The 21,063-nt window shown below is 42.7% G+C and overlaps 1 protein-coding gene across 6 annotated transcripts in view; it reads right to left on the reverse strand.

The window, feature by feature from the left end:
• Positions 1-574: 574 nt before the first annotated feature.
• The window catches only part of LOC102932517, a 60,905-nt gene continuing 40,416 nt past the window's right edge, over positions 575-21,063 (reverse strand). For all 6 annotated transcript variants that reach the window (XM_027824301.3, XM_043540323.1, XM_037893407.2 and 3 more), the window contains 6 exons: positions 20,316-20,340; positions 11,852-11,890; positions 10,737-10,838; positions 8,562-8,676; positions 2,254-3,093; positions 575-1,274 (listed from right to left, as the gene is read on the reverse strand). In XM_027824301.3, coding sequence (XP_027680102.2) covers positions 1,219-1,274; positions 2,254-3,093; positions 8,562-8,676; positions 10,737-10,838; positions 11,852-11,890; positions 20,316-20,340 — 1,177 coding nt within the window. In that variant the 3' untranslated portion in view covers positions 575-1,218. The remainder of the gene's footprint in view (positions 1,275-2,253; positions 3,094-8,561; positions 8,677-10,736; positions 10,839-11,851; positions 11,891-20,315; positions 20,341-21,063) is intronic.

Consider the following 21,063-nt stretch of genomic DNA (forward strand, 5'->3'; position numbering starts at 1 on the left):
GTGAATTTTGCAGCAAACTATGACCAGAGCGTTTGAACCATTTGCCACTAACGATAAGATTTCAAATCTGAAAGGGGAGTTTACTACTTACATGAACTTGCCTGACCCTGACAACGCGAAACTGGATGTGTGGGCTTTTTGGAACAGCCATCAAGACATACTTCCCAACTTCAGCAAAGTAGCACAGTGAGCTCTGAGTGTACCCCCGGGATTTAGTGATGCAGAGTGCACATCTTCAAAATTGGATTACCTCCAAGACAGCAAGAGGCTCAATCTGAGTGAGGATACTTGGGAGAAAATTATGGAAGCATATGCAAACCAGAATACTTGGAAAACCTACTAGCTCACAGAGAGACAAAATATCCCTTTGTACATTAAAAAAAAGTGTATACTGTAGTAAAATGTGTATATTACAAAAGGGTTTTTTTGTTCCCCCCCAATTTTTCTATTTTTTTAATATTTTAACCCAATTTCATCCTGGTTTTAATGTTTGGAAAATAAACACTGCAAAATGCTCAGATTTTTTTTTTTTTTTTAACACAAATAAAAATTGAAAATGCAGAATGCTATTCTATACAATGTAATTCTGGTTGTATTTCCATATTTGTGTGCATTTTTACAATTTAAAAATAACATTGGTTAAGTTTTTCCACTAACAAGTGTTTGCATTTTCTTATTTAAGAGCACATTTTGAGTTCACAGTAGGAGAAACGTTTTGTTTAGGGCCCATCATTTTAATGCGTTCCAAAAAGAAATTCAGTATAGTCACTTCTAAAATGTATCCTAACTAGTTATAAAGTCTAAAATTAGAAGAACTGGCCATTTGTTCATATGTGAAGTAATGCATTTCTGTATTTTTCATGCAATGGAACTCTATTTTCAGTGAATATTCTTTCTAAATGGATTATAACATACAAAACCTTTTTTTGGAAAAGGGTGATTAATATTAACCAGCCCTCAAAAATCTAGAGTTTTCACTGCAATCTACTAAAAATATTTAACAAATGCATAAAAATGCCTGGACAGTATATTCATCTCCATGACAATAATTTGTGCTCCAACTACATTTTTACTGTACTAAAAACAAACCCTATCCCCTTCCACAAAAAACAAAAAAACAAACCACATCCAGAACTAAATTGTTCAGTTTCCTAAAAACTCAAAATGAAGATTCTTCAGTGTTCTGTTCATCTGTTCCAGTTCAGCTGTTTTATCTTCTTAATTTATTTCTCTAGTTTCAATTAATGCTTTGACTAATGTTTCAATATTGATTTCTGGTGAAGGAAAAAAGAAAAAATCTTTAAATTATTTATTCATTTTTATGCAACTTTGCATAAATGCATATATCAGATACCACGTTAAAAATTAGAGATTTAGCTTTCCTAATTTCCTTAACTAACTTTCCTAATTCTAATATAGTCGAATAGTTTGCATTATCTGTCCGGCAAATTCACCAACATGATGATTGGCCCCAGTTATATATTAATTCAGTTCTGCCTTAAATGTTCTAGAAATACATTTCATAAAATGGAATATTTTTCTAATATTTAAAACAAACTGCAATTCATAATGCTTATTTGTGTAGATACCAAAGCAAAATAATGTGACAAATTACCATCTCAACAGCAGTCAGAATCAATATCAAACTGTCTAAATATTTTACTAGTAAAAAAATTATCCCCAAGTGTGTTTGACACACATTTTGCATGTCTCTCTACTATTATCGCCAATGCTAGATTTCCCCCAATCCAGTTATTTGTACTCAGTCTCTCTTTAGCAGCCACTCTTGTCTGAAGCAAACTGGCTGCTTTATGAAATTTGAAACCTGGACAGCCAGACGGCCCAGACCAAAGCTCTCTTCCCCCACCCCCCAATGCATAGAATCATAGAAATCAGGGTTGGACGGGAACTCAGGAGATCATCTAGTCCAACCCCCTGCTCAAAGCAGGACCAATCCCCAACTAAAATTAGGTAGGATTCTCTCCTGTTTCATAACATCACTTTCCCACAACCACATCACCAAAACAATTATATCAGTCCTCAGAAGAGTTAAATTGAGCTCCCTTCAGAGCAATATTAATGCCAATCTTGAGCTGCAAATGTGATGTTGAGGGAAGTCAACCCAAAAGTAACCCTCACAACTGAACAAGCCATGTCAGCCCTCTGCACAGTTTGAACCTTTGACTACTGCTTCGTAGCACTACAAACTAGATCAACAAGGCTTTACTAAGCTTAAAATCTTTACAATCTTACTTTGAAGTGCTGGATAATATGGAGTCAGCTGCTTAAGCATTCTGGTCATTGTAGGTACATCCTTTCCTCGAAGTCTATGCAGAATGTTGGGAGTAAGACCACTGGCATTTTCATCAAACATCTTATCTGACTCTCTGTTTTGTTGTTGGCAATCTCTGTATGAATTGTGGACAGAAGAGGAGGAATGAAATGAGGCCGAATCGGTCTTGAAATTTGATTTCTGATATCTCAATTCTTCTGACCAACTAGAACCACCTCTTGATGAAGAAGTGGAATTTGCAGACCCACTCCTGTAGTAAGATGAACAGCCTTGTAAAGGATAGTTTGTTGAATATCCTCCAGATGAAGGATATGTAGCAGAGGAAGCAGAATAGGTTGATCTCTGGTCAGGTAAATTCCTTGTATTTGTAAATGCTCTTTGACTCTTCCAGTTTGTACTTCCAACACCATAAGCGCTTCTGTTATCAGGTTCTGTAGTTTTGTTTCCTTGGGCACTATTAGACTTGTATTCTGTTGAATACCCACTTCCTGAATATGTGAAGTAGGGAGAGGTGCCTCCAACTGAAGTGGACTGGGAGGATACAGAAGCAGATTGGTTGAATTGCTTCAGCCATTCATTGATTCCAGTTGCAAAGCCTCCCGTCTGAAGGGCAAATGAATTACTGAGTGCAGCCATTGTTGCAGAATCATTAGGTCTTAGTCCATATGAGGATGATCCATCACTTGGTTGGTAACTGTATGAACTGGCAGTGGTGAATGAAGGGTTTGCATCTAATTGTGATGTAAATTGTGCCTGTTCAGGTCTTTGAGATGAAAAATCTTGATTCCAGTTAGTATTTCCTGAAAAGAAACATGCAAGTAAACCTAAATAAAATGACAGAAAGGCCAGCAGCACAAGTTGGTCAAACTTAACTAAGCCCATGGCGGGGAGGGTGGGTGGTAATCTGGAAGTTTACCCCCTTTGTATTTTAGGATAGTATTTAAATTATTAAAAACCACTTATGTGTCTCACCACCTACCGCGTGGGCAAAATGTTAAACCACCATCATCAGTTGCCTTTTCACCAGGTTTGTAATAAAATGTTAATAAAATTAATGAAGGAAAGTGGGTGAATGATTCTGACTCAAAAATAGTTAAATCACTTAAGTCACAAATATTTGAATTAAACACACTACCTTCACAGGAGAGAGAAGCATTTTCCTTAGCTGTTCTCTGAAAGTAGTTCTCGGTTGTGCCCCAGTACCTAATTACTTGGCCTGGTCCACACTCCATTTCTGTACAGGTATAACTATCCAGTTAGGTTTGTTATATCAGTACAACCCCAATGTGGACACCGTTCTATCCGTATAAAGGTGCCTGAAATTGTACAGCTTACTCCCCTCTTCCCTTTTGATATTATTCACCTTTACTCTGGTATAACTTAATCCATGCTAGGGTTTTCTACTACTTTAACTATTCCAGTACACTTAAAGCAGTAACATTTATATGTGTAGGCAAGCCCTTGCACAGAATGACTGAAGACAGCAATAGTTACAGACACAAGAGTACAATGTGTCAAAAGAATGTTTTTAAAATTTAAAGACCATTTTAATAGTATACTCATGTACGAGTCTGAACACTAAGGGTAGCATGAATGTACCACCAATGGACAGACAGCATATGCTAATGAAGTTTCTGACATTTCCTACAAAGAGGTTTAGTTCTAGATAAGGAATCTAGGTGGCAAAGATTCCCAAACAGGTAACAGCCAGCGAGTCCAAAAACAAACCAAAAAACAAAAAGACGCAAATCCATGAAAATAAGCTGTGACTGTGTGCCTCACCAACTAACAGTATTGTGCTCAAATGAAGGATAACACAAACGTTAAAGTGCCTGAAAAACAGTTATAATCTGAAGACACTGCAGGTAAAAAAAAAAACAAAAACGTATCTGCCTCTCAGCCACCACATTTAGAATGTATGTCCAAGATGAACCTAAGAAGGGAGTAGGTGAAACTAACACAGAACTTTGTCAGGTTTACTTTTCTCATGTCACTTTAGGCCAGTTTAGAAACTGGAATGCCAAAAATATTTAACGCAATTATTATGGAGATTTTCAGTGCTCAGCCTTTCTATGGTTTGCAGAATCTGCTTCCTCAGTGAGGTCTACATATTTGGGGACTGGATTTCCAAAAGTGCTTAGGGCTGGCCTCATTGTTCCCACTGAAGTCAGTGGTAAAACTCCAAGAGTTGTTAACATCTGTTTTTACTCAAATTACTAACATTCTGATAAAGAGGACGCCTTTGTCTTAGAAATATCAGGAATGTCACTGTTCTTTTGAAGGGTAGGCTGTTGCATTTAAAGTGGAAAAAAAAGGAAGGAAGGAATTTTACAAAATTAAAACCTTTACAACATAATGAATAAAATATTGATACAAGCCTGATTTAAAATATTTTTTGCAGCTCATCTTTGAGAATTTTCTTCTTGGCTTAAGCAATATCCTGTTTTCACAAAGCTTTTGAGAATCTGCTAAAATTCTAACTTTTCTCCAATTTCTATTAACCGTCTCACTTTGCCTATTTAACCAAAATGCTTCAAGTTCCAAATTTTTTTTCTAGCTAATTATATGCACCAGACATTGAAATTTTGCTGCTTTATTCACTTCATTTATAGAATCACAGAACTGGAAGGGACCTCAAGAGGTCTTTTAGTCCAGTCCCCCGTGTGACACTGTATGGAATCTCGGGGACAGTTTAGGATATTATGAATACCAATACTGTAAAATTGCCATGAGTTATGCCAGATATGCCGTGTAAGGTTATCTGCAAAAATGTTATAACTTGCCAGGTATGATAATCTCGTTTATGTGTTTATATCACCTTTGTATTGTAAATTATATGTATGGTACGTCTGTAGTTCCAAACTTGTGCTATGCATCTGGGTAACACACCCAGACAGATTGGTATTAGCACTGCCTAGCCTGTTTGACAGCCCATTAAGGGACATCAGCAATACAACTGACAGAAGGCAAGGTATATGAATCAGCAAGGCATGCAGGGACATGCTTAAGAAGAGAACTCTAAGAGGCCTTTCAAAGTCATGTGCTCTCTGCTATGAATGTGTTCGAAATAAAGGAAGTACCTGACATATGGCAAAAAGACTATAAAAGGCAGCTGCATCTTCTCCATTTTGTCTTCAGTCCTGCTTCTTGTCCTCAGTCCTGCTTCTTACCCCTGGAGTAACCTTCCTACAAACTTCTGAAGCTCTGAACAAAGGACTGAATGACTCATCCAAGTTGTGGATGTGTCCAGCGGGACTTTCAAGCCAACAAACTCACTAATACTGCTAGGGACTGGATGGACTTTAAAGTCATTGTATGTGAGTGTTTTACCATTTAACATCTCTCTTGTTCTTTTTTCTCTATAATAAACCTTTAGCTTTAAGCACTAAAGGATTGGCTAGTATTTTGGGTAAGATCCAAACCTACACTGACCTGGCAATGTGGCTGACCCTTTGGGGTCAGAAGAACATTTTGTACATGTGAGCAGAGTTTTTTAAGTAACTTCTCACTGTACTGGACCTAGGTGCTGACTGGAAGCCAGAAAACTGGAATGCAATAAGGGGGCTGTGAGATTCCTTTTTTGCTTCTTGATAACTAGTGTGGGGGGTCAGAAGCACAGTTTGTGACTGGTTGGGGAGTTTAAATTCAATGTTACCCACCAGTCTCGGGAGTACCTGTTCTCCCTTTTGCAGCCTGCCCTGACCTTGGCATTTCCAGTGAGGGCTGCCCCAGGCACACCGGGTCAGACCCTGCACTCAAGGCAGGACTAAGTATTATCTAGACCATCCCTGCCAGGTGTTTTTCTAACCTGCTTGAAAATCTCCACTGACGGAGATTCCATAACCTCTCTAGGAAATTTCAGTGCTTAACCACCCAGACAGTTAAGAAGTTTTTTCTAATGTCCAACCTAAACTGCCCTTGCTGAAATTTAAGCCCACTGCTTCTTACCCTATCCTCAGAGGTTAATGAGAACAATTTTTCTTCCTCCTCCTTGTAACAACCTTTTATGTATTTGAAAACTGTTATGTCCCCTCTGTCTTCTCTTTTCCAGACTAAACAAACCCAATTTTTCAATCTTCCCTCACAGGTCATGTTTTCTAGACCTTTAATGATTTCTGTTGGTCTTCTCCAGACTTTCTCCAATTTGTCCACATCTTTCCTGAAATGTGGTGCCCAGAATTGGACACAATACTCCAGTTAAGGCCTAATGAGCACGGAGTAGAGCGGAAGAATTATTTCTTGTGTATTGCCTATAACACTCCTGCTTGCAGCCCAGAATGATGTATTCTTTATTTGCAATGTTACACTGTTGACTCTTATTTAGTTTGTGATCCATTATGACCCCCAGATCCCTTTCCACAGTACTCCTTCCTAGGCAGTCATTTTATATGTGTGCAACTGATTGTTCCTGCCTAAGTGAAGTATTTTGCATTTGTCCTTATTGAATTTCATCCTATGTACTGCAGACCATTTCTCCAGATCACTTTGAATTTTAACCCTATCCTTCAAAGCACTTGCAACCGTTCCCAGCTTCGTATCATCTGCAAAATTTGTAAGTGTACTCTATATGCCATTATCTAAATCATTGATGAAGATATTAAACAGAACTGGACCCAAATCCAATCCCTGAGGGACCCCATTTGATGCATCCTTCCAGCTTGACTGTGAACCACTGATAACTACTCTCTGGGAAGAGTTTTCCAACCAGCTATGCACCTACCTTATAGTAGCTCCATCTAAACTGTATTTCCCTAGTTTGTTTATGAGAAGGTCATATGAGACAGTATCAAAAGCCTTACTAAAGTCAAGATATACCACACCTACCACTTTCCCCCATCCACAAGACTTGTTAGTCTGTCAAAGAAAGCTATTAGGTTGGTTTGAAAATGATTTGTTCTTGACAAATCTATGCTGACTGTTACTTATCACTTTATTATCTGTTAGGTATCTGCAAACAGATTGCTTAATTATTTGCTCCATTATTTTTCGGGGTACTGAAGTTAAGATGACTGGTCTGTAATTTCCAGGATTGTCTTTATTCCCTCTTTTATAGATTAGGACTATAATTTTCCCCTTTTCCAGTCCTCTGGAATCTCTCCCATCTTCCATGACTTTTCGAAGATAATAGTTAATGGCTCAGATGTCTCCTAAGTCAGCTCCTTGAGTAGTCTAAAATGTATTTCATCAGGCGCTGGTGACTTGAAAACATCTAACTTCTCTAAGTAATTTCTAACTTGTTCTTTCCCTATTTTAGCCTCTGATCCTACCTCATTTTCACTGGCATTCACTAAGTTAGATATCCAATTGTTAAACTTTTTAGTGAAAACTGAAACAAAAAAATCATTTGGCACTTCTGCCATTTCCACATTTTCTATTATTCCCCCTCCCCCACCCTTGTCTGGTCTTCCTCTTGCTTCTGCTGTATTTGTAGAATGTTTTCTTGTTACCCTTTATGTCTCTAACTAGTTATCTCATTTTGTGCCTTTGCCTTTCTAATTTTGTCCCTACATACTCGTGTTATTTGTTTCTTTTCATCCTTCGTAATTTGATCTAGTTTCCATGTTTTATAGGATTCTTTTTGGAGTTTTAGATCACTGAAGATCTCCTGGTTAAGCCAGGGTGGCCTCTTGCCATGCTTCCTATCTTTCCTATATAGTGGGATAGTTTGCTTTTATGCCATGGAATCAGCTATATCTTTCTTCAGTCCCAGAATTCCCTTTAACAAATCAGACTGTTCTTCAGGTGGACGTGCAGGTTGGTACAGCACCACTCCACTCTTATTTGTTTGATGTAGTGGCTGACCCATATGTAATTTCTTTTTTTTGCCAAAATGGTTTAATACTTTAGAGCAGTCACAAGCTGGGAGGCATGCATCTTATTCTGTGCCCTTAGTGGTTCCAGACTATTTATTTCTGCTCACTGGAAAATATGGCAGACCAATCCCTCACTGAAGAAACCCTCTCATCAAAGCCAGAAGATGACAGCTCTAGCACTGCCTGTTAATCTCAGCTACTTTGGCACTACCCAATGAGATGGGCAGGTCCTCAGGTGGTCAGTATCAGAATCAGGAACGATTTAACAGATTAAAACCCAAAACTCCTTGAACTGCACCAGACAACAAATGGAAATTACAGAGCACTTCTAAAGCACAGCATTCTAGTGGCAGAGTAGCATGACTGGGCAGAAGTTTAAGTCCTCAAATAGCATGTTCTGTGAATTCAAATCCACTTTATAAATAATATTTCGGCAAAGACACCCTGCAAAGTACCTGAATTGCCTTTGTAATTTTCATAAGACTTATAGGGTTTTTGGATGTTTTTTCCTGCTGAAAGCTCATCTTGAGATATTGACATCAATGGCCTCAGGCTGCTGGCATAATTGACCTAGGGGGAAAAAAATAGCACACCTTATGGTATTTGTTCTAAAAATTTACATTTCATTTCCAATATTTCAAAAATAGCAACTTTTCCCATAGCATGCCAATAAATGTTCACTGGCAATGCTATTTTTAAGCAATGAATCCTATGTTTTGCTGTGCTGCTCAAGTTTTCTCCCTATTTTTCTCCCAACTATCAATGTGAGGAACAATGACTTCCTCCCATTTGACCTGGGTTTTGAATTAGCCATTAATCTGAGTAAAATCAACCTCAAATACACAAGTTAGGCCTTTGAGCTTTCTCCCTCTCTCTCATGCATACACACCCACACCTTATGATACCTGTTTATCAAAATGTGCCGAGTGCTAACAAAATGAAAGCCAACCAACCATACTTACCATTTGGCTAGTATTAATACATTCTAGTTTTGACAGTGCTCATGTTTTTTTCCTTGAAAGACTTCAGTGATTATTTTCCTTATTCCCCTCTTCCTTCTCCAGTTACTGTACAGGTTTTCAAAACTTTGTTATATTTTAAAATAATATTCATGGCAATGTCATGGGTGAACATTTGAATTTTGTGGGATATGCATGGCTGCTGAGTCCCCCCAGAACCAAACTGCTTCGATTTTTCCAACAGTGAGGAGGCTATTCATGGGGGGAAAGGGGGAGCAGGCCAGTCCCAAGCCTGTGGGGAAAGCAGAGATGGTGGGCAGGTCCTAATCCAAGGAATCAAGGGGTGGCAGGCAGGCAGCATGTCTCACCACACGGTGCTGACTGATCTGACCCAGCCCAGCATGAGGCAAGGATCAGAGCCTGGCTCATTCTGCACTCAGCTCCAGGCCAGGTTACTGCATAGTGATTAGGAGCCTCAGTGTGGCCCACACACCAGTGGCCCCTGCAGGTCCTGGGAAAAAACTGAAGCTCCAGCTGGTGAGAAACTGAGACCAAGATCCATCCACTCTATCCTCCTGCCAGGGCAGGGCCCTTCACACACCTGCTCCTGTTCCAAGCAGTGGCCGCACAGCTAAGATGTCGGTTACGGTGGAGGGATGGATCCTGGTCTCAGGTCCTGCAGTGTCTCCCTTGGGACTGCAGGAGCCACCGTGTGTAGGCAGGCCAGGCTCCCAACCACTGCGTTGCTAGAGCCAGCCCTTCTTCCCCCCTCCCAACAGCCAGACAGGAAGCAGCAACCTTGGCGGGAGCCAAACAGCGTGAACTGGGCCAGACCATCTGGAGCCATATAATGAGACACATCCCCACCCCAGCCAATCCCCTCCCACGCAGAATAGGACCAACCCACCACCTCCCTGCCCCCCTCCAGAATGGGACCAGTCTGCTAACCCGCCACGAGCAGCCATGGTCTCAATAGGGAGAAAGCAGGGATGCCTGCTTCTGCCTCTCTGCTGTTGAAAGTCACAATACTAGGCTAATTTCACAAGTTCCATGAAACCATGATTTTCTCTGATCCCTGTATATAAGCAGATAGAAACAGAAGAGCAACCAGCCTAGATGTCTCTACTACAGTCTGCTGATATATGAGAAGAAGCAGCAGAAGCTGTCCTCATGGTTCAAAGCCTCAAGCAGGAACAGAGCTACATGCCACCATTGAGAACTGTCCACATGTCCAGGGGAGAAAAGAATGAAGTAATGTCACTTGGGGGGAAAACACCAAGTGGTTGAGTTAGTTCCCTTATATCTTGGATATATAAGTAGCAGGAAAGCAGTGTGGTGGGAGAACAATTAGGCAACATGTAAGCATGTGCAGAAGGAGGTAAAGGAGGCCAACTGCAGAGATACACATGCAGAGGGGAGAAAAACAGGACAAAATGGGACATGGAAAAGAAATTAAAGTGAAAAAACAATGCAATTAACTTCTCAACACCAAGCACACTTATACTAAAAGACAGCTACTTATATTTATTTTCCAATTTCTGTGCCAATTGCCATAATTGTTGCAGGGACGTTACATGATTATGAATGGGAGGAGTGGGTAAACAAATGGGAAAACGTTGCAACAGAACACGACAATATAGAACTAGTCATTGAAGTAGACCGATTACTTACAGCTGCTTTCTTTTTACAAAAGGTCTTCAAAGCTTCTGTCAGATCTTGTGTAATACTAACTACCAGAGTTGCTTCTGTGTCTGAGGTGACCCGAAAAGTTTCCTGTCAAATTAAAAATAATCACACGTTCAAAAAGGTTAATTACGTTTCAAACAATAATTAAGAACACTTATCTCAAATACTCAACCGGACTTCCCCAAGGAGATCATAAGTTTTGGGAAACAGATGCAAAATAGATGGATTCAAATGAAGTTCTATGACCAACTCGAGCAAAAAATTAAGGAAATGAGATTTATACAAGCAGCTGAAAGCCCTGGCCAGTGGCTGGTGTAATTTGTGAAGTTGTGTGTGTAAAAAAGCAAAAAAAGGGTTGAGAACTTACAAACTGGATGCTACAGGCCTCAAATCCCAGTGATGGCTGAACCAGATGATAATCTAAATAAAGAGGGTTCTCATCCACATTGGTAGCTGTTTCCACTGCCTCAGACATTTTAGGATTCAGACTGAGATTCCTGGAATCTTGTTATATAGATGGGGCAAAATGGCATAAAAGAGTGGGAGAGCAGCCAGAGAGCACCACAGTAAAAACCAAAAAGGCAGGATGAAGCAGGTGTTTGAGCCTCTCTCCAAATTTTTTTTTTTTTAAAGAAAATAGTTAAGTAACCTTTTCTTCTCAGAGCTTCAAAATACAGATTAGACACTTACCTAAACAAATTACAAGCCATAATTAATCATGAACATTCTCCTTGCAAAGCATTTTAGACATTAAACATTATTAAAAACTACTACAGCAGCTAATGTTAAAATCTCTACTACAAAAAGCAGAGATATCAAGCTCTATTTTTTTGAACTCTGAAGCAGTTCAAATTCAAGTTCTAGTGTATGATGTTCTGGGCAATAGCAAGCAGCAAAGGATTTATTTATACTGCAGCTGCCCAATCTTTAAGATTTGGTGAAATAAGATGTGAAGAAATATGACTTGAAAAGTAGGAATTACTGATCAAGTTCATTCATACTCTTCCCAGTGTTTCATGCAAGATTTGTTCTTTCTGCAGTGGTGCAAATCCAGTGTTAAAACGTAGCAAAATCCTGGCAAAAGTACTTTTTGTACATACCAAGTATTCTAGGGCTTTCTGCTTTCGAACTGGATCATTCTGTAGGGGGGAAAAACCACCACAAAGACTGATTACAGTGTTTATATATATTTTTCTGCAAAACATCATAAAATATAACAACCAAATGCTTGAGGGAAGAAAGTATTTTACAGCAATTATAATCTTAGGTGCTTATTGCTGGTATATACAGTAACAACTGCAATATTTCCATTTTGGGCTACGTAAATTTCAAAATTAAGACAGACTTCAGTTCCCAAGATATAGAGTTCCTGAAAATCCTCTTCACTTTCAGCAATTACCTTTCTGTTCTCACGTTGACCATAAGAGAACAGGTCTTTTACTGTTAAATATTTAACATTTTATTTCAAATGTTACAGCTATTGATAAGTTGATATTCTTAAGGTGAAATGCTAATAGGATTTACTTTACCCTTAACATATATCGTAAAAGGATAATCAAAGCACCTTACAAAAAAAAATAAAAAATTAGCACCTGTGAGGGACAGAAGTAATTATGCCTATTTTATAGACGGAAGTGAGGTTGAGAGGCTTGTGCATGGTCAGTGTGTCAGTGGATGAATTAGGACTCTGGGCCTCTACTCTGAACATCCAATTGCACAAGTTTAACTAAAGGTACATATACCAAAACAAGATACAGTTATATGAGACTGTTCTAAAACAATATAAATGTTTCCACAAAAGAGTTTGCATTAGGGTTGCCAACTTTCTGATTGCAGAAAACAGAACACACTTCCCCCATCCTCTTCCCTGAGGCCCCACCCCTATCCCAAGGCCCCTCCCCAACTCACTCCATCCCCTGCTCTCACCCACTCTAGCTCATTTTCATTGGACTGGGCCAGGGGGTTGGGGTGTGGGGGCTGGGGGTGAGCCAGAGCTGAGGGGTCTGTGGTGAGGGCTCTGGCTGGGTGTACGCCTCTGGGGTGGGGCTGAGGATGAGGGGTTCAGCGTGTAGGAGGGGGCTCTGGGCTGGGGCAGGAGGTTAGGGTGCAGGGGGATGAGGACTCCAGCTGAAGGTGTGGGCTCTGAGGTGGGATGGGGGATGAGGGGTTTGGGGTGCAAGAGCGGGCTCTGGGCTGGGTCCGAGGGGTTTGGAGTGCAGGAGGGAGCTCAGGGCTGGGGTGCAGGAGGGGGTGCGGGGTGCAGGCTCTGGGAGGGAGTTTGGGTGCAGGAGGGGGCTCAGGGCTGGGGTGCAGGAGGGGGTGCAGGCTCTGGGAGGGAGTTTGGGTGCAGGAGGGGGCTCAGGGCTGGGGCAGGCAGTTGGTGTGCGGGCTCTGGGAAGGAGCTGGGGTGTGGGAGTGGACTCAGGGCTCGTGGAGGAGGTTCGGGGTGCGGTGCAGGCTCTGCGCAGCACTTACCTGAGGCGGTTCCTGGAAGCAGTGACATGTCCTCTGGCTCCTAGGTGCAGGGGCGGCCACGAAGGCTCCGTGCACTGCCCTAGCCCGCAGACACCACCCCAGCAGCTTCCACTGACCGTGATCTCAGCCAATGGGAGCTGTGGAGCCAGTGCTCGGGGTGGGGACAGTGCGCGGAGCCTCCGTGGCTGCCCCTGAGCATAGGGACCGCAGGGACACACTAGCCGCTTCCAGGACACACACGGAGCCAGGGCAGGCAGCGAGCCTGTCTTAGTCCCGCTGCACCTTCGATTGGACTTTTAATGGCCCCGTCAGTGGTGCTGACTGGAGCCACCAGGGTCCCTTTTTGACCGGGCGCCTGACAACCCTCGTTTGTATGGGTTTAACTAGATCAGTTTTTTAAATGTACAAGAAAGCTGCAACTGAAGAGAAGTCTAGTGGTGAATCCAAAGCTTAACAAGCGATACCAAGCCATGATGGAGAGGGAAGATGTCATATTCAAGTGTGGAATTTCTTATAATGTGTGAATATCTTCCTCCTGGAGCCAGTTTCTTCCCTGATGAGACACTGTGCCTTGATAGCTCTCATGGCACTGGCAGTTCTTCTTTGAGTAGTGTCCCTATTGGTGCTCCACTGTAGGTGTATACGTGCCCCCGCACCTCAAATCGGAGATTTTTGGTGGCAGTGTCCAGTTGACCCCGCGCACGTGCCCTCCCTCCCTTGTGGTCTGCCTCGAGGCTATTTAGCACTGCACGGTTGAACCCCCCCTCACTTCCTTCTCAACCGCCTTTGGCCTCAGACAGAATGAACAGCTGTCCCTTCTTTATCTGTATCATTAGCATAAGTAGTGTTTGTTTTGTTACCTTTGTTCTCCTTAAAAGTAGTTAGGCTAGTGTTTATTTTATTTTATTCCTTTGCGTTAAAAAGAAAGAGAAAAAAAAAAAAGAAAGAACTTCAGTTTCCTGCCCTGTCTGGGGGCATTCCCCTCCAGCATCTAGTAGACTTTTTTTTTTAACTGAAAATAAAAAATTAAGTAACGACAAGGTTCTCCTGCATTCCTCCCTGCCAGAGGATGACAACCACCTGCCCAGGGGCATGCCTGGCGCTCTCTGCTCCAAGCGGTGCCTCTCCTGCCAGGAGTTAGTTCCTGTAATGGCCAGACACTCTCGCTGTGCCTGGGAAAGCCTCACAGAAGTGCTTTACCTGCCACAGCTAAAACGGCAGCCTCACAGGAGCTGAGAGCTGAAGTTAAAACTCCTCCCTATGGAGAAAACACTTCAGTCTGCAGGGGACTCTGGTGGGTGCTGACCCGGGATCATACCCAGAGCCTTCACTTCAAAAGGGGTCGAGTTGTGAAGAGGAGGAGGAGGAGGAGGAGAAGGAGAAGAAGAAGAAGAGGTGGGTTGGGGGGGAAGCCACCAGCAGAATCCCCCTGGAAAGGCTCATAAAAAGAGCTCCTCCGACCAACTGGCCAGCCAGAGGGGTTCCCCAGTGCGGCCATCTCGGCACCAATCCAAACACATGCATTCCTAGTAGCTGGCCAGCAGGTGGGGCTCCCCAGAGCAGCCACCTCGGTAGGAGGACACTAGCAGCTCTGAAGCATGGCATTGATAAGGGGCCGCCTGCTGTGAGCTCTGCTGCGGCACCATGGGCACTGTCCGCACTGCAGCTCTGAAGCAGGCACCTGAGAAGGGGTCTCCTGCTGTGAGCTCTGTTGCGGCACCGTCCCCCCGGCACCGTCCCCAAGGGGCTTCCGCAGTCAGGCTCTCAGGAAACGGTACCGCCCCCTAAGGAAAGGGGACAATTACTGAATCATCTCTAAAACAGCGGCACAGAGAAACCCTTTGGTACCATATGCAACAAAACTCCCATCTAGGAAGTGTTCTGCACCTTCCCAACCATCGACACTGACAACATGTTACAGACACTCCTCTGTGGTACCACCTGAGCCCATGGTAACACACGTGCTCTGGTACTCTGGAGACCTGTGGCCTCAGTACCCAGGGAGAGAGAATTACAGTACCATCTCTAAAATAGTGGTGCCAACAAACTTTCTGTGCTGGGCACAACAAAACTCTCATTTAGGCAGTGCTGTGCCCAATTATCGGTACTGACAACATACCAGGGACACTCCTCTTTGGTACCAGATGAACCCATGGTACTGCATGAGCTCTGGTACCCTGGAGACCTGATGATTGGGGAAGAACTGCAATCCCCATTACTTGGTACCAGGACCCCGGTATCAAGCACATCCCGGCACCCAGAATCGCTCTTGGCACTGGGCTGTATGTATACTGCCAATGCCCCAGTCAGCCCCACCCTTACCCACTGAAGAATCTGACACTGGCCAGGAGGAGATCATTTCCCTGGCCCTCATTGTGGCCCACTGTCACACTACAAGAGTCCTCCCCAATTCCATCAATCGTGGTGTGGGCCCCCTGAGGTAAGTCCACTGCCCATGCCCCCCTTCCTCCCGCGCCCCCCCAAGGTCATATTGTAATTCTTGGGCGACATACAAACACGTCGCAACCATCCCTGGTGTCTCTCAGGGCGAGTCCACCAGATGGGACAGCCTGGCTGTCCAGAGCACCTGAGTCAGCACAGGAGGAAGCTTTTTCAGAACAGGAAGAAGAACCTGAAGAGGAAGCTCCCCTCCAGCACACTTCTCCTCATCTCTCCCAGATCAGGCTGTGCTGCCCACCCCTCATCACTAGGTGAAGATTTTAAGAACTTTCTGGACCATATCAAGAGGGTGGCAGATGAGCTGCAGATTCCCCTATAGGAGGTGGCAGATACACATCACAAGTTGGTGGAAATTCTGCATACCACCTTCTCATCTAGAATTGTCCTCCCAAATAATGAGGCAATTCTAGATCCTACTAAAGTCATCTGGCAGACACCAGCTTCCATCGGACCATCCAGCAACAGAGTGTAAAAAACCCAACCCAACCAAACGAACAAAAAACAAAAAAACCCTACATCTCTACCCAAAGAGGCAGACTTTGTTTTCAACATCTGCAATCCAACTCCATCATAGTGGAGGTGGTTAATGCACGAAGCAAGCAACATGATGTCAAGTCAACTCCATACGATCAGGCTTGGCAAGATGGCATATTCATCGACAACATTACTGTTTAGAGTAATAAATTACCAGACTGTCATGGCCAAATACAATTTTATTAATTATGCGAAACCCCATGTGTTTCTGGAACATTACCGGAAACACAAAAAGAACAGATTCAAACCATTCTTAGAGATGGTCAGTTAATAGCCAGACTGTTACTAGAGACAGCACCGGATGTAGCTGTTACAGCTGCCCGCCCAGTCTCCATGACAGTGGTACTGAAGCGGGTTGTGTTGTGGTTGGGTTATTTTGGCTACACCTCTCTAGATTGCCCAAAGAGCTACAGACTTCCAGTTTGAAGGGCCCAACTCTTTGAGGAGAAGACAGATTTTCTCTCCACATCCTGAAGGATTCTTGGATCATGTTACACTTCTTAGGAATCTACACTGTGGGACAGAAGAGAAGATATACCTCTCAACCACACCACAGGTCACAATCTTCTCAATACCCACCATCTCAGTGCTGTCATGAGCCACAGTGTAAGAGGACCAGGGCTTAAAGTGGGAACAGTCTGCACCTCAGTCCGTGACCTCTCCAACTGCCTCTTATAAGCACTTTTGATGAGCTGGTCGAGTGCCTGAACAATGATACCTTACAGCATCATCTGCCATCTATACACCTGTCATGCCACTCAGAAGTCACCTTGCCCTCCTTCACAGCAGTTAGGACCAGCTCTAAACTAAGCAGATTGATTTCTAGCCCTGAACCTACAGGGTGCCTACTTCCATATCTCAATACACCCATTGTACAGGAGATTTCCTACTGCTTACCTTTGGGGCAGGATCACTACCAGTACAGACTGCTCCACACAGGGTATTCTCCAAGGTTCTCTTCATTGTGGCGGCATACTAACCCCGGTACAGTGACTAGACTTTATCAGCAAATGGTCTTCCACAGAAATGACCTTCCACATCACTCTTTTGGGGCTAAGGGCTGTCAGGAGTGCCTGTGCACACTTTCTGCCTTTCATCAAAAACAACACACAAAGGTCAGGATGGAATTAATGTGACCTATATGTTTGTATAAACGGCCAAGGAGCTGCCAAATCTCCCTCCCTCTACAAGAGGGCACTCAAACTTTAGAATTGATGCACCCATCACAATGTGCTCATCTCAGCTGTCTATTGTACCAGGGATACAGAACATCACAGCCGACAATAACAGTTGCAATTTTCTCATGACAATGAGTGTGTACTGAATTCAGAGGTGCTTCAAGATATATCCACCCTTTGGGGAACCCTGCCTATGGATCTCTTTGTTACTTAACGGAACAAGAAAGGTCCTTGTTACTGCTCCAGGGCTGGTCTGGGGAAACATTTACTGGCAGTTGCCCTCATCTTCCCACGGGACAGGGCCCACTTGTATGTCTTTCCCCAGTTTCCTACTCTAAGATTCTGTTGAAAATTCAATGAGACAAAGCGAGAGTTATTCTAATTGCCCCTCTTGACCATGACAAGTCTGGCTCCCTTACCTGACACAGATGGCAATGCCCTCCTGTTTCTCTTCAGCCCATCCCTCACCCGCTCTCTCAAATCAATGGGCTGACCCTTTACCCCAACCTGTGGGTCCTCCACCTCTAGGCTTGGCTCCTTCTTAGTTCCAAGGCTTAGAGGCAGAATGCTCTGACAAGCTGAAAGATGTGTTGCAACACAACCAAAAGTTAACCACTCAACATACTTATCTACAAGTTTGTGTCATTTCAAACACACAGACCCAACCTCATCTTTCCTCCCTCTGATTCTGCACTACATTTTAAACTTTCACTTAGCTCCCTTACGGTTCATCTCGCGGTGAAATCAGCTTCCCACTTGGTGTTTGCTCACCCACTAATGCATAGATTCTTTAAGGGCATTGGGAATCTCTTCCCGCATGTGACACTACCCATTTCAGCCTGGGACTTCAACCTAGTTCTCAGGGCTTTGATTAGACCTCCCTGAGAGTCCAGGGCAACTTGTTCTCTCTTACACCTATCCATGAAAACAGCATTACTAATTGCCACACCATCAGCTAGGCACATAGGAAAAAAAGCGACCCTGATGGCACATCCATCGTTCACGGCCCCTTTTTTTTTTTTTTTTTTTTTTTTAAGACAATAACTCTAAGGCCATATCCCAAGTTTCTCCCTACGTTCTCCGCACTTTCCATATGAATCAACAAATCCATCCCCCTTTTTTTTCCCAAAACCACACTGTGACAACTGGGAGATGATTATGCATATGCTAGATATTAGAAGGACATTAGCATTCTATTTGGACAGGACTAAGGACTTCAGGAAATCCCCTAAATTCTTCCTTTTGTCCACAGAAAGATCCAAAAGCTCTCTGATATCGGCTCAAAGACCATCCAAATGGGTCTCTAATTGCATTAATAACTTATCAAGGGCGCAACTTGCTTCTGTCCAGAGTCCATACCCACTCCACGAGGTCAGTTTCTACCTCAATCACATTCCGTAGGGATACCCCTATCTCAGCAATCTACAGAGCAATGACTTGGGCCTCTGCCCATACTTTCACAGAACATTATGCGATCACTGAAGATTTGGCTGCTGACACCATCTTCGACTCCACAGTACTTTCTGTAGTAAAAGACTCCACTCCGAAGTCCCAGCCTCCAGTGGTGGGTACTGCTCGGGAGTCACCTACAGCGGTGCATCCATAGGGACACTACTCGAAGAAAAAGAGGAAGTTACTCACCTTGTGCAGTAACGATGGTTCTTCAAGATGTGTGTCCCTATGGGTGCTCCACAACCCGCCCTCCTCCCCTCTACTTCGGAGTTCTCTATAGGGCTCTGTGGTAGAGAAGGAAGTGCGGGGGGTTCGCCTGTGCAGTGCTAAATAGCCGGGAGGGAGGGCACATGCGCGGGGTCAATGGGTCACTGCTACCAAAAATCTCCGATTAGAGGCGCGGGGTCACATATACACCTACAGTGGAGCACCCATAGGGACACACATCTCAAAGAACCATCGCTACTGCACAAGGTGAGTAACTTCCTCATATCCATGCCAATGAAATAGGCCACAACTAAGAGAGCCAAAAGTATCAAGACAACTAGTTGGCCTGAGACAACGCACAGTGCCAAATTCCAGAAGAATCATAGTTCTTACAGCAATGGTTCTCAAACAAAGGTACACCTACCCATAGGTGTACGCAGAGGTCTTCCAGGGGATACATCAACTCATCTAGATATTTGCCTAGTTTTACAACAGGCTACATAAAAAGCCTAGTAAAGTCAGTACAAACTAAAATTTCATACACACAAAATGAGAAAGTATGCAATTTCTCCGTGTGTTGTGCCACTTTTGTATTTTTATGTCTGATTTTGTAAGCAAGCAGTTTTTAAGTGAGGTGAAACTTGGGATACGCAAGATAACAGTCTCCTGAAAGGAGTACAGTAGTATCGAAAGGTTGAGAACCACTGATTTACACTATATGGTGTGTCAAAGCTTTGATATTAAGATCAAGATAAGGCTGACAAAGCTGTTGGTGTCTAGTGCTTTTCAGGGCAGCATCAATATATATTAATTATTTGTATTATTGTAGCAACTAGGAGCCATGGTCGTGAACCAAGACCACATTGTGCTAGGGTACATCTTTGAGAAAAATCTAAGAATTTTTTTATTGTCCTTTTGCTAACCCAAGATTTAACAAGTTATTGAGTATAGAAGGTCTTTGATTTAAAGAAGGAGGGAATAGTGAGGAAGCAGACTGACTGACTTTTGGCTTGCGGTACAGAGACATAGCTTCCTACCAAAAAACTTATTAATATCCTTTTAGCTTCTTCCAAAGAGTGGTAAGCATCCCTTACCAACATGAAGATTTGTTACGGTAGGTTATTTCACTTTATTGTATAAAGTGGGATACAATATCAATAAAATGGGAAACTGAGTCAAAACACAGGTAGACATTCAGAAAAGAAGAACAATGAAACATATCTATCATACAACACATTTCAAAATTACTAACACTTACCTCAGGCTTGTAATCATCTTCCCACCTAGAATAAAAAAGAAAGTTTCGTTGTTAAAGCAACAGCATAAAGGCTATTTTAAAAAGGACTTAGAATTTTTTTTTATCTAGGCCATCCTGCACACAGATTTCAACTTCCCAAGTGACCTCAATTATTAATCAAGGCCTCCCACCAGATGGCACAGCTGTAGTACCACAGTCAACGCTAGGATATAGGATTACAGTAAGGCCACCAGAAGAGTCCCGGAACACTTTCTACAGGGCTGTCAAGAGATTAAGAAAATTAATCGTGATTAATCACGCTGTTAAACAATAGAAAACTATTTATATAAATATTGTTGGATGTTCTCCACATTTTCAAATATATTGATTTCAGTTACAAAACAGAATACAAAGTGTACAGTGCTCACTTTATTTTTTATTATAAATATCTGCACTGTAAAAATAAAAGAAATGGTATTTTTCAATTCACTTAATACAAGTACTGTAGTGCAATCTTTATCATGAAAGTTGAACTTACAAATGTAGAATTATATACAAAAAATAAAACAATGTGTTCAAAAATAAAACAATGTAAAATTTTGGATCTTACACATCCACTCAGTCCTACTTCTTGTTCAGCCAATCAGTCAGACAAACAAACTTGTTTACGTTTGCAGGAGATAATGCTGCCCGCTTCTTGCGTACAATGTCACCTGAAAGTGAGAACAGGCATTCACATGGCACTGTTGTTGCTGGTGTTGCAAGATAT

Source organism: Chelonia mydas, chromosome 2 (assembly GCF_015237465.2).
Source record: "Chelonia mydas isolate rCheMyd1 chromosome 2, rCheMyd1.pri.v2, whole genome shotgun sequence".
Taxonomy (NCBI): Eukaryota; Metazoa; Chordata; order Testudines; family Cheloniidae; genus Chelonia; species Chelonia mydas.